Here is a 14,647-nt window from a genome sequence, read left to right on the forward strand (position 1 = left end):
GGCAGCACAATATCAAAACAGCCATGAGGGAGGACTCCGTGTACTCAGTGCCCTGCTTCTAGTAAGCACACACGTATTTCTCAGGAATATGATGTGGAGCATGATCGTTTCACCATCCTGGAGGCCACTTATAAATAACATCAATATTTCCCCAACAATATCGGTCCAAACCCTTCACTTTTGGGAAAAGGTCTGTAAAAGAATGAGGGTAATTTCTACATGGTCATACAACCGCAAAATTCGGCATGATTACAGCTACTCAGCATTCAGTTTCACCTCTATATTGAGCTGTACAAGGAGGGAAACCTGTCAGCTAAACATCTGTAAAATGTGAAGAAAATTCTGAAATCCCTAGAACCAATTTCTGAGTGCAAAGCTTGTACGGAATAGACTTGGCAAGAATAGTGAACAGAAAAAAAAACAAGATGGACACCAACAGCTGAAACAATACCCATTTTAATGACAGTGGCAAAGCTCATCTTGATAGAAATGATGTTAAAATGATCTTCATCATCTACATGAACAGTACAGACAGCCTCTATTTCTGCTACCGCTGTTACTTCAGCATTATTGTCATGTAGATTTTATAGTCATGTCATGTGCATTTTTTTCATCTGAAAATACAGAATGACTCACAAATAAGGCAACAGATTTCAACAGCCGAATAATAATCTATCTTACTGGATTCAAAAATGTTGTTTTAAAGGATGAACCTGATGAGGAGAAGAAACGTTTCTGCTTAACCTACTGATCTACTTAAATGGATGATATTTGTTAAGATTTTTATACCAAAAAAAAAGAAACAGGTCTATACTGATCTTTCCCGGTGTGCTTTTGTTAAGATTATACTCTAGATACAGATGCTGTGAAAAATATGGAATATGTACAGTACCTTTTCAGTGCAAATGCTGAACTCATCAGATCATACAAAGGCAGTAAAACAGTAACAGATGTGAGCTCTGGCAACTATGCTACATGGCATCACATCAGTGGCACATAATATATTGACATTTAAGTGAATAAATAATAACATAAAAAAAACATAAAAACTCATCCTCCTGGTAAATTAGAGTAACATTCTGCTCTCAAAAAAAAGTCTTCTCTGTCAATAAAACACACACACACACACACACACACACACACACACACACATACACACACAACAACACACAGCAGCTAATGCCTGTAGTCTACTGGTCCTCAATTCTTCCCCAGGAGGTCCAGAAAGTTTGAGATCATGATCCTCTATTTTTTCTCCACTTGTTAGCTATGAATTCGTCCAGTCATGAGTCATGAATAATCCTAATGGTTATCTAGTGGTGAGGAGCTATGTTAGGTGTAGCCTATGATTCAGTTTCAACTCTCAACCATGATTACAAAAGACCCCATTTGTCACATGTTGAAATAGAGTTACTTTAAGCCATCTTTCCAGCCAAACTGGCCATGACCTCTACGTAGGACCTCTGCATCAACTATGAACCTCACTCATGTTTTTTTTCCCCCCCGAAAAACCTTGACCAGCTAAGATCGGACAGATCATGACATTTAAGGCCTTAAAGCAACCAGGAGGAGCGAGTTATACGCCGCTTTAGGCGTGCAGCACAGGCATTGGCGGAGGAAGTGAAACCAGATCTGGGAGAGGAAGCAAAAACAAGGCAACGGACGAGGAGCCCCTATGAGGAAACCATAAACAAAGCGCGCTTGGCTCTTGCACTTGTAGTCTGACTACATGGGCTGAACGCACTTCTGCTGTGTTGTTGATTTCCAAACTGCTGTGCTGGCCTCTGGAGAAAAGGTCAAGAGTACATGAGCTGATTTACAAAGTCGATACAACAGCAGGGCAACAGAGAACATCGTCAGAGCAAAGACAGTCGGACTACAAGGAGAAGTTGAGAGGGGCTGTCTGTGTGAAGCTACACAACTGGTTTCCAGTCATGTCCATGTTGACACTGAATATTACTACAGCATGCCTTAGAGCCACAGGCGCCTTCCAGCAGACAGTCTCACGTGTCACGGGTCCGTAGTTTTTTGAGGTTTTATAATTATTGCCAAGGTGCATGTATTGCCAAGCAGCTCAGATGAAGCTCTGCTTTGTGAGTGCAGCTGCAGACAGGTCGAGGTTCTTAAACCTGGTTGCGCCACGCTCTAGTGTAACTCTAGTGTGGTTGTGGGTGGTGTCATATAATCCCACCGCCACCATACCTGGCCAAATGGCTCCAATGACAAGTCAATCTATTTTGCCCAGAGAGGACTGTTAAGCTGATACTACTACACGTTTCTGAATAACTAGTCTTTGTTTGACTTGGCATCACACACACACACGGATGAGTGCTAAAACGTCCCTTATTCACTCAAAGTGAATGGCACAAAGAATGTCCAGAGCGCTGTTTGGTCCATTTTTCAGACGTGCAATTTCTCAAATAGCAACACACAAGAGTAAGACTTAAGAAAGGGGAGAGATTTGATGGGAAACAGTGAGAGACAAACAATGAAAAGGATGACTTCACCACTGCGGTCAGTCATCATCAGCGAGGATTAGGACACTGAACACCAGGAAGAATTGCATTTTCTTTTCTTTCTTTTTTTAAGACACCACATTGGGCTTTTGTTGTATTGGATTTTGTGTGTGTGTGTGTGTGTGTGTGTGTGTGTGTGTGTGTGTGTGTGTGTGTGTGTGTGTGTGTGTGTGTGTGTGTGTGTGTGTGTGTGTGTGTGTGTGTGTGTGTGTGTATATATATATATATATATAGATAGATAGAGAGAGAGAGAGAGAGAGAGAGAGAGAGTTGCAGTTGGTGCCTCTAGAACTTCACAAATGAATCAGATAAATCCTCTGAACAAATAACAATGGCTTTTCCATCAGGTGAAAATAAGGGACTGGAATAGCTCTCCATCTCAGAAGCCGGGGAATGGACACTTAAATCACACAGCGAGTTCAGTCAACAGCGCTGACACACACACACACACACACACACACACACACACACACACACAACCAGAACAGACACGTACCAAAAACAACAAACTCCACACCCAGGACTGGATCATTTATCCATCAGCAGCCCTGGTCATGCTTTCTCTCGCTCTTCCCCCCTCTCTCTCAGTCTCTTCCACGCCGAATGAAGCTTAGAAGTTGCGGGCGTTCCAGGAGGACGAGGAGGAGGACGAGGAGCTGGAGAGCAGGGGGGCGCTGGGGAGGGGGGGAGGGGGGTGCGGCAGCGACGTCGGGGAGCCGAGCTCGGGGGGGTAGGGCTGCAGGCCCAGCTGCTTGTTGTCCTGGAGCTTCTGCACCACCACGCGGCAGAAGTCCTCGCTGTGGCGGTCGCAGGTGTCCAGCAGCTGCCGCACCTTGGCGGTGCGCGTGGGCTTGTTGACCACCAGCTCGTAGTCCTCGCGCATCAGCAGCTCGCGGGCCAGCAGCGCGTCCAGGCTCTGGTTCAGGCACGCCTCCGTCATCTGACGCACCACCTCCTCGCGCTTCGCCGCAATCCAGCGGCCCGCCGGGCCCAGCGAGTTCGGCGGGGAGCAGAGTGCTGCGGGGGTCAGGGTGAAAGATCAGTGCTTAGGGACCAATCTGAAAATGATTTTTTTTTTTTTTTTTAACCACACCATATCCTGTACCCTGCATGCAGACATGAACAGGAGTTGTAAAACTGAGGTGCGTTCAAATTCGGCAAACGTTTGTGGTGAACATGTTTTCACTTAACAGTTAAATTCAAACCATTTGGTGTAAACATTACTTCCTCAAACAAACATTGTCCACAAACATTCACAGAGAACTTTTATTTGCAAATGTTTGCCTATGTTTGCAATTTTTTATGCACCTCTGATGTAACCTGGCCTGACCATGTGACCTGGATTATTGACTAAAAAGTAATCAGAGCTGGCTCGCCTGACAGCTTTATTGAATACAAGCCACACTTATGGCCATAAATATCCGAGTGATAGACTGTCTTTGATGTAAACACCACCAAAGAGGGTCACACAGAGTCACACAGCCCCCATTTGTCTACTGACTCACAAAGACTGTTAAAGCCACCTTTGACCTCTCAACTGATTTTTCCCAATGACAACACATGTGTTCAGGATTCACAGAAAGCTTGTAAATACGACATACTTTTCCCACGTACTACAGGCAACTCTGGGTGAGTAAGTGTGTACTGAAAGCTAAACATACACCACTCTTATCCATCTCCATCCTACACACTACACTAACACCAAGATAATCAGCTCTATGACCTTCCCAAGCACAGCAGGGCCCCAATGCTGTGCAGGTTCATGCTGGCCATGTCTTAGAGGAGCCATGTGACCAGAGAGGGTTGAAGCGGAGCGAGAGGCGCAAACGTTCAAACATTTCCGCGTTCTGTTTTCGCAAAGGGGAGGGGGGGGGGGGGCGAAATCCCCCTTTAAGCAGACCTAGAAAATGACGTCACATTCGAACTGAACTGCTTGACAGAGATCGATATCCCACTATGACGACTTTGCGATACGCCTCTTTAAGCAGACAGGAACTGTTTCGAATTTTGCTTCCATAGAGATGCATTATGTTGCTCTATCTTGTCAGTAATGAAGGATCTTTGATGTGACCCACCTGGCTGGTACTGGAGGGTGAGTCCGCTGATGGGGAGGTCGCAGGCACTCGGCGCTGGCCCAGGCTTCATGGGGATGTTGTAGTCCGTCTGGGGTTGGGGCATCGTGGGACATTCATCCAGGTTGTTCCCGTCTATGAGGGGCTTGGGAGGGTCTAGTGTGGTGTGAGAAATGAATGGAGAGGAAGCAGGACCTGGAAGATTACAGAACAGTAATTCGGTGGATTAAACGCTTCAATCGAACTACATGTCTGAATCAAGACAATACCCAAGATACATGACAGTGAAATAGATTAAATAGAAAAACCATACAGCTACAGTACACACAACTAGACCCTTAATGTAAGGATACCATGGGAAATGGCAGGAGAGACAGGTTTTTTTAAACACATATCTCCAGATTTCCAGATATTTTCAACTTCTTCTTACAGCCACACACACGCAGGCTAAGGATGGAAGCTCAGCATCTGTCCACACTAAGCTCTGCTGGCTCCCATGCAACTAGCATGGTGACTCAAAGCCACAAGAGTGAGCCACTGTGTGAAGTGCATGCCTTTGTGCACACACACACACACACACACACACACACACACAAGATGGAGTTTAGATGGAGGGAAATTATCATTTATCAGATATAATTATGGACTGACGGGTTTCAAGGTTGCACTCTTTTATGGGTTCTATTGTTTGTTGATCTGTCTGTTTGACTTGCCTTTGGGGCCGCAAGAGGGGGGCCTGTTGTTCATGGTGAGGAAGGCCGGCTGGGAGATGTCCGCCTCCTGGGAGGAGCAGGAGCCAGATCCTGATGTGGAGCTGTCCTGCTCACACACACACACACACACACACACACACACACACACACACACACATTAGAAGTTTGCAATCTTTTATGGGCTCTGTTGTTTGGTTATATGTCTGTCTGTTTGTTTGTTTATACTGTATATCTGTCTGTTTGGTAATAAATCTATCTGTCTGTTTGTTTGGTAACACTGTATGTACAGTATGTGTGCGCGTGTGTCGGTATATTCATTTGTCATTTGCATGTTTATGGTCTCAGCTCAATGGTCGAAATGTAGGATCTCCGAAGAAATGGCAGTGTTCCTTTGATCTTTTGTTTTGTGTATATTTAAGACCAGTCTTATCACATTATCTGACAAAAACGCAGAATTCCAAGAAGGACATCAAGCGACCAATGTTTAGTCTACAGCAAATGACCACTACATTTCAGTGACTGGACCAGCGTCAATGCCGAGTCATTACAGTATGAGACGAGCTAGCGCTAAAGAAGTGAGGAGGTTGTAAACGTACAGGCCAGGCAATGTTCATCTCTTTATCACATGTATTCGTCTTCTTCTCACACACCACCACAGACGAGGGGCAGCATCCTGTTCTCCTCATGAGCTACAGCATGCCAATATGTGTGTGTGTGTGTGTGTGTGTGAGAAATAAGAAAGAGAGTGGGAGAAGGAAGACAAAGATTGCTTATGTATGAGAGAAAAAAATAACGACAGAAATATTTCCACTGGGTGAGCTGGGCAAAAGGAATTACACTTTTCTGTAGCTAATAGACTTCAACTATGAGTCATGAAAGATAAACATAATACACATTCAGTTCTTTCTCATACCATAGTTACTTTTCAAAAAGCTGAGATGTTGTGGTCGACACAGTGTTGCTACTGTCTGCATGTGGTTGAGACTAAAAGCGCCCTGTTTCACAATAGCATCAAAAGCCCCTGACAACATTTGTGGAAGGTGCCACAATTATACCTTAGCTGTCTACTAAAACAGCCTTTGAAAACACATTTCAATGGCGTATCTCATAAGCAGCCTTTTGGCTAATCAGTAATCACAGCCGGTGGTCTGATTATTAACTGAAAAGACACAGGAGGAAAAGGACAGGGAGTACTGATACAACACAATAGCATGAGGGAAAGGTTGGAGTTCAGATCAAAGGAAAACAGCCAACTACTGTACAGTCTGCTTTATGCTTACATGTGTACGTGTACTAGCTGTCTTTTATCTCCTGTGCTTTTGGGATACGTTTGCTATTCCATTTTGTAGCTTTAATTTTAGCGGACACAAAACCACAGTTGATAAGCGGTGGAATGCCAGCAAAACCACGCCTTTCAGTAGAGTGAAAGTATTTTCTTGTGTTCAGAACAGCCAAAATCTGACCCAAACTCACCTTTGACCTTTTCACCTCTAGAACCGCTTCCAAAACATCAATCTCATCAAACGCTCTGAGCATGGGTTCCAGCTCTATCAGACAGCCTGCAGACACACACACACACACACACACACACACACACACTTTATTTGGATTATAACACAGTGGATAACAGATTAAAACATTTAAAGGTACGGACTGAGATGCTGGATGATGTCAAGTCCATTCATATTTGAATCAAGCATCAACGTCAACAACGTCAACAACGTCAACAACGTCATTAGAGTATGCTATGATGAGAAAAAAACCCCGGCAGAAATCACTACAGCACACTCATTCAGTACACTAACCCTAAACTCATGTGTGAGGGAGTCATTCCACAGAAGGCTAGTGAGAGTAAAGCAAGCAATTGTGGGTTAGTGTGTGTGTGTGTGTGTGTGTGTGTGTGTGTGTGTGTGTGTGTGTGTGTGTCCTGCACTCACTGATGAAAGAGGGCCGCTCGTCTGGGTTTGCCGTCCAGCCACTGGTCATGAGTTGGAGTAGGGTCTCTCTGCTGGGGATGTCCGCTGGAAGGCTGTCCAGGCTGGTGTCCGGTCGAGTGCCCCTCAGAACGCTGAACATAATCTGCATGGGGTTGGTCGCCTCTAACCCAAATGTCACAGAGCAGTTAAACAAGTCAGAAAGTGGGCCAGGGCCAACTACACTCCCAGGACATCATTACGAACACCCCAATGAAACACGTTAAAGAAGTGTGCTAACTGGACTTGGACTAAGAGGCACCCGCAACTCATGATTTACCGATGTGAGCAAAACTGCTAATGTGTAACAGACCCTGTTAGAATAGTACAATATGCATAATATGACTTTATTTACTGTAAGGAACAAAATTTGTAGAATTGTAAAAAAAAGTCCACACAAAATCCCAAAGCAGTAAATTACCTTCAAAAGGTATCCTTCGAGCAAGCACCTCCCACATGATGATGGCATAACTGAAAGAGGAAGAGAGAATGGTGGGGACATGAATGGCTACACTGTTACATCAGATTCCGGCAATCCCCCTGGCAACCCCACAAGCAGGAGTCAGAGCTCTTGAAGGTTTCTGTTTGAAGATGATTCTGCCACAACAAGTACAACTCATTATGTAACTTACTGATTGAAACAACCATCAAGGTGTGGTCATGCAGGTGCTTAAAAATAAGTGATGTGCTTAATAATGTACTGAAACATGTACATTTTTTCATTTCTAAAAAGAGGAATGTGTTTTTGGGTTACACTTTCAATAAAACACCAGTTACACTTAGATGTGACTCATTTTCGACTAGCCAATCAGGTTCTGACACGGCAATGAGCACGGCCAAGGAAGAACACAATCTCCCGGCTGGCCCGAGAACGTCTGGATGACATCATCATATGAATACCTCGCCAGAAGCACCACACTCTGAACGCCCATGTCAACCCAACCCCCCCCCCCCCCCCCCATCTCAGGACTGATACTGGGAAAGACCGGTGGAATGTTTTCAGTACGACTACCAAAGCTTTTCACAGAGAGATTCTGGGTTTGCGTGACTGAGCGAGTATAATCCCAAGAAGCGTGTGAAAATCTCAGAGGTCAGGGGGAGATTTGAATTTGTAGGCAGCACACTGGCCTGGAGGATTTCATCCATTTGTGCTCAAGCCCAGGTAATCCTACTGACCAGAGAACGTCATCTCTACCCAAAAAATCTCCCAAACCACTGGGCGCTGTATTCCATATTTGTTCAGCAACACACTAAAACCAATCTAAAATGATTGTCTTTCCATTTCTTGTATTCAGGAGACTTTTTTCAACTGTTTACACACTAAATCTTTGTCACACAACATGTCTTTCAAACACTAGTATAACCCCACACCAAATTTGCAAAACCGTACACTAATTCTCAAGTGTCTGACACAATTTTCAATTTCCTAAAACACAATTTGCAAAACACCACACACAATTTTCTACTTAACACACAAATACAACAACTCTAACTAATCTAACAGGAAGTAACTTTTTTTTTCAAACAAATCAAATCAAAATGCCACACTTATTCACCAGTGCTTCACTCTCTCTCCTCTCATGTGTAAACACTCATTACTCTATTGAACACCATCCAATCATTGCCTTCATATACATATATGAGTAGATATACTCTCCATATAGGTATGGTTATGCAGCATACTTTGCAATGGAAATTTTTTCTGTGCCTCCAGAAATGCCTTAGGAACGCTCAGGAACGGAAAATCACTAGTTTTGGTTTCAATATGGCTTGCATTTTCACTGAGCACAGTATGTCAACATCTCTCTGTAAATGAGTTTCACTCTTGTATGGAAATATACTGTACATATAAAGCCCATGAAAGACAAGGCTACATTACAAACTACATTAAATCGCTTAAATGAATTAAGTTTAAACTAATTCCATTTCAGCAAACAACCACACAAATGATAAAAATGATGATGAAAATGATAAAAGTAGCACATTACCAACTATTATTTCGGGATGACCCAAGAATCAATCTTAAAGGCTAAGTCTGTAATTCTAACGTGATAAACCTCTTGTCAAATTGAGTGAACTGCTCTTCATTGTCCACTAGCTCATTGATTGGTGTGTCCGTTCAAAAAAACCTCTGGCACTTGTACACAGTCCCAGCACTATAAAAAGTAAACACAGTGGCTTGGGCTAAGTAATAAACAATTCCAGCCAATCAACATGTTGCTTTCGAAGCCAATGTGATTGGCCACTGAATTCAGACATCAACATCCTTTCCCCAGACTGCCTCCTCTTGTTTACATTTTGAATAGTATAGAGCTCTTACATTGCACTTGGTAAATAGCATGGTTAAGGCCTGCACATCTTACCTGTACATGTCATGCTTGACATCTGCGCGGCGTGTCTTTGAAGGCTCATACTCCTCAGGGGGCATGTAGATGACCGTGCCCCCCATCTCTGTAGGCTTAGAGCTGGAGCCTTTACTGATGGATAACTGGCGCCATTTTGACAGGCCAAAGTCAGCAATCTATGAATGTACCGGGGGGGGGAAAAAATACCTAAATTAATTCTGTATGAACATTTAATTACAATGTATTTCAGAGTTCCTATGAATGCATAATATGACTATACATCACATTATCAAAATATAAACAATATAATGACTCATTGCTTGGCAAGATAAATGCATATTGCTTTTGATAGTACTCTTTGCATAACCGTGTTCTGAATGGAGTTGTGACGAGCAGTTTACACCAAACTGACCTCATTAAGCAGCCATTTTTATACACATCCCATGCTGTTTTTCATGGAAAAAGGACTGAAGAGTGGTATGAGAACACAAAGACAGCTTTGTTACCTTTTGCGGCTTTCATTCAACCTTATTGTGGGATTAATGATTAAAAAGTCCCCACAATAGATGTATGTAAACGTCTACAAACAGATGTGTTTGTAATATAAAACCAGGAGATAAAACCTTAGTGGGTCAGTGATTTTTATCTTCAAAACCTATTTATAGTATTAATCAGCCGTGGATAAACTGTATGCTTTCTGATATTTACAACTGAAAAATAAAAACATGATTCTGAATACAATGAAGGTTCCTGTCCACTGTTTAATGTCCACATAAGGGTTCATAATTTGAGATACGAAAGGTTACAATAATCAAGCCACTCAAGGCAAGTGTCTCTGCTGCTATCAATATAACAGTAGTCCATCTACTCCTGGTTTAAGAGAGGCTAGTCCACTAAGAGGTTCTAAACTCCTAAGGCTTTAGACAACATCCTTAGTCTGATCTTAAAAAAATAAAAATAATAATAAAAAGTATACAAAAATATACAATTGTGCTCAAAAGTCAAAGTCTGATACGTCTGTTTTTTGTTTGCAAATATCTGAATTAATTGGAAACACTTGTTTAGAACCAACTTGAGGTGTTGCCAAGTATGTGGTTTGATGTCATAGAAATTACTAAACCAAAGAAACCACTTATTCACAGCAACCATGTCCCCCCCTCCCCGACACCAAACAATCAAATCTGAAATCGAAACCATAACAGCATGCCTGAAAATAATTATGACTCAGACATTTTAGTCTGTACCTTGACATGAAATTCTCCATCCAGAAGGATATTCTGAGTTTTCAGGTCATGGTGCAGCAATGGTGGGGTCATGTTATGGAGGAAATTCACACCAAGGGCTATCTCATACAGAGCACGCAGTCGCAGTGGCCACGCCAACACTGGGTACATGGCTTTCTGTTGTGGGTGAGACAGAGAGACATAATCATGCACGATGGATCATGACTTTTCACATAACATACAGTACATATTCAAAGCCTCATTACAGAAATGCAGAACTTGTTTTTCTCATGTACCTCGTGAAGCAGTTCATCAAGGGAGCCATTGCTCATATATTCTGTGACTATGCAAAAGAACTCTGGCTCATTGCATACACCAAAAATCTGGATTATGTAGTTAAACCTGGCCTTGTGAAGGACCTCAGCTTCTTTCAGCAGACAGTTTCTCTCCCTGTAAGAAATTCAAATCATTACAAATGGGCTTACAAACAGTATGACAGGCAAGCTATCACTGCGGCTCATAGACAACTGTGCACAAAAGAAAATAATAATTAAAAAAAAATCATCTCTCAATTCCCAAAGAAAGACAATCTAGCCTGTGGAACCATCTTCATGGAAATGTAGGCTAGGTGAAGCTTCCTAACAGTAAAAGATGTAACACATCACAGCTGTCAGGGAGTTCCAGGGGGTGTTACACTATATACAACAATCTGTGTTGGACTGGTATGCGATAAAGCCACTACTGACTAAACAAGTGGGAATAAATTGGATGCAAATCTGTGAGATCAGCTAAACCACACATGATGTTACAATATACCAAGAGAAACCTAAACTAGGCAGTGATGCTATACACTCCGAGGCGATAAGAACAATATACCAGCGTGACATCGCTGCAATAAAGATATTTTACTTTGGGAACAGCTTTACAAATTTGTTTAAGTTCATACCGGCATTCTTGAACATACCTTTCGCCGACAGGGGAATCCAATTTCAGACACTTTATAGCAACGGTAGTGCGCCAATCGCAATGTTGAGCCCTAAATACGGTCCCGAAACCTCCTTTACTCAGGTAGTGCAAGTCCGTCAATTTCTGATAAGGTATGACGGGTAATGTACTGGTTAGACTGCAAATGTTAACACAGCCTGCATGCTCCATAGCCACGAATACGAGGAGAGAAAGGGCCTGACTGGTGTAGCTAACGAGCTAGCTAGGTAGCTCTCCGCAAACGCACGTTTAGGCTACTGTCAATTACTAAAAACAGGAATCGAAACTGACGTTGCCAGCTTTGCCAGCAAAGATCGAGAAATCCCCCGTCCCCGACGTAGACGTTCTCCTCAGCTCGAATCAACTGTAAAGCTGTCTTTACATTTTCCTTTTCTCGTGTGTACGGTCCCTCAAAACATTTCACATGTGAGTCCTGCCCATCAATAAAAATGAAGCGCACCGCTTGCAGGTATGCTAGCTGTCTGACCACAGATAGAAAAGTGCGTCAGAAATAAATGCAAGTTACTATCCACCTAACTAAATGGTCTGCAGATATAGCCAACACATGTGTCAAATGTCAGCAAAGCAGATAATACCAGGGGCCTGAATAATTTGAGCAAAGACTAGTTTGGCTCAGCCCAACCGACGACGTCACTACAACAAAATTCCCGTGACCCATGCGGTAACTGTCACGTTAACCTTACAAATCCTGAAAATACGAATATCGATTTGTGAATGGTAGTCGCACGTCCCTGAGCTCTCTAATACCACCCCTTGAAAAACCCACATGACCCTGGAAACAGAGCCAGTTTTGTAAGTCCACAGAATCGCAAGGCGGAACCATGAAAAGAATAGCTAATAATTTCACGACTGAAAATCATAATATTTGTAGCTGTCATTTCCGGGGTTGTTCCTGGCACGTTCAAGAGCAGCAGGAACCATCACGCGTAATGATTTATTCTTGGGTACACAAGAAAGAAGGTTAACACATTGGTTATTAATATGTTTGGGCTTCTAGAGAGAAAGTGAGTGCGATGTTATGGAGAGACAGTTTATTGAACTGTAGCCGAAGTCGTTTCAAACCCGTGCAGTTATAATTGTGGGAATTCCCCAGAAGGAATTTCCAAATCCTTATTGGAATCTGTAAATTTTCCAGGAGGCTGAGAGTTTTGAATCCTAGCCTACAGAACGCAGTGCCTTTTAGTGCCTCTATTCCCAAAAGGCTCAGACTTTCCATTTAACTCCACAGGACAGACAAGGACATAAGTGTGGACAAAGCAGCAGTAGCCTAAATAATGGGTTACGAAAAGCATGTCTAGGCCTATAGATAGGCTATAGCAGGCCTACAGTCTACAGTGAACTCTAAACCGGGCATATGTTATGGCTTACAGCTACAGTCGGTTGTCACTGTTTTAAACTCTCAAACACAGTGCCATTGTTTGCCACTTCCTTTTTAGACTTACTGACATTGGTATGGAGCCCCTGGTATTGGGCTGAAGACTACGTCTTTAAGAAATAAACTTTTAAAAAGACTGCCGTAGAAAAAAATGGCATTGATATAATTATTTAAAAAATACTACTGGCATCGACCAATGTCACCAAAATTGTAGACCGGAGCAAGATTGAATCTCTGCTTGTCACTACGAAGCATAGGCCTACTCAAATCTACCCACCCCTGAAAATACCAAAACCACTACATTTAATATTAAGTGGTCCTTAACTTGTAAAACAGGCCCTCATTTGACCTTAAATGTCATTTTAAGGTGTGACCCCTTAATCTAGGCTACATTTAAGATATCGGGTTCCTTTTATTCGTTATGATTAAGGGGGTATAGAGGTTTTTAATTAAGTAATCTTAATTTCATTTTAAGGTGTAGTTCAAGGATACCTTGATTAAGGGGGGAAATCGAAAAAGTAATCAACCTTAATTATATGCACATTTCTAGAAAGGGTTTAAGGTCAAAGGAAGGCATGAGGGGTGAAATTAAGGGGTTTTGTTTTGTAGTGTGTTTTGGAATTATTTTGGACACTGAGTTTGTGCATTTAACCACCTCACTGAGAAAGACTAGTTTCAGGATCCCTGGCGGGACAAAGCCAATGACAAGTAATGATCCTCATCCTGTACACCTCTCAAACAAACCTAAATTAGCAAAATACTTTCCTGGCACTAGTGAGGCTTGTGATAGATGTCCAATCTCACCTAGCAGATACCTTGGTCATGGTCAAAACTAACATGATTTTGGAAAAACTTTTGCAAGATGATGTCCGAAGTCCTAGATATTGCACCCTGCTCACTCATTGCCATTTTTGGAGTTTCCCTGAACTATCCGGATTTTAGTCAACAAAATAATTGTGTTATCATTGCTTTAATTCCTCAAACTCGGGACCTGTATCAAAACACTGAAGCAAAGCCATCCAGCAAAATGATTGTGTCTGTAAAGGAAAAGGGGGACACTCTGAATTCAGGGCTCTTCACACAGTGGGGAAAGCAGGTGTGGCATTAGTCAAGAAACATTATCCTTTGATATTCTTTCCAATGAGCTTTCATTTAATGCTGATGGTGATGATGATGATGATACTTCATTGTCCCAAAGGGAATTTTGCCTTGGACTCTTGCACTGCATACAATGAATCAAAACTCACAAGACAGACAACACAGCGGGGGGGGGGGGGGGGTGAGCGGGGCAGTGGTTGATCTGCTCTCCCACATCCACATCCATTGCTGAAGTGGCTTTGAGCAAGGCACTTAACTCCTTACTGCTCCCCGAGCAAACAGCTCACTGCTTAATGATAAGATCCAGGATTTCTAGAATTCTACATT

The 14,647-nt window shown here is 42.7% G+C and overlaps 1 protein-coding gene across 2 annotated transcripts; it reads right to left on the reverse strand.

Moving 5' to 3' along the window:
* Window positions 1-440: 440 nt before the first annotated feature.
* On the reverse strand, window positions 441-12,701 carry ripk2 (receptor-interacting serine-threonine kinase 2). 2 transcript variants are annotated; one of them, XM_062530514.1, is made up of 11 exons: window positions 11,807-12,701; window positions 11,139-11,292; window positions 10,864-11,019; window positions 9,638-9,795; window positions 7,696-7,745; window positions 7,239-7,400; window positions 6,775-6,860; window positions 5,898-5,990; window positions 5,302-5,407; window positions 4,592-4,783; window positions 441-3,533 (listed from the first exon to the last, which is right to left on the reverse strand). In XM_062530514.1, the coding sequence occupies exons 1-11, from the start codon at window positions 11,995-11,997 to the stop codon at window positions 3,127-3,129; spliced, it is 1,755 nt and encodes a 584-aa protein (XP_062386498.1). In that variant the 5' UTR covers window positions 11,998-12,701; the 3' UTR covers window positions 441-3,126. The 2 variants fall into 2 exon arrangements, with proteins under 2 accessions (XP_062386498.1, XP_062386499.1); XM_062530515.1 differs by lacking the exon at window positions 5,898-5,990.
* Between the last annotated feature and the right edge of the window lie 1,946 nt (window positions 12,702-14,647).

This window comes from Sardina pilchardus, chromosome 2 (genome assembly GCF_963854185.1).
Source record: "Sardina pilchardus chromosome 2, fSarPil1.1, whole genome shotgun sequence".
NCBI lineage: Eukaryota > Metazoa > Chordata > Actinopteri > Clupeiformes > Clupeidae > Sardina > Sardina pilchardus.

Excerpts from the sequence above, each read along its gene's own strand:
- ripk2 (XM_062530514.1), bottom strand. The coding sequence starts at position 11,997 with ATGGAGCATGCAGGCTGTGTTAACATTTGCAGTCTAACCAGTACATTA. Across the intron at positions 6,861-7,238 it reads CGAGCGGCCCTCTTTCATCA|GCTGTCTGATAGAGCTGGAA; the intron begins GTGAGTGCAGGA and ends GTGTGTCTGCAG. Across the intron at positions 4,784-5,301 it reads CCCCTCTTGCGGCCCCAAAG|GTCCTGCTTCCTCTCCATTC; the intron begins GCAAGTCAAACA and ends GTAATCTTCCAG.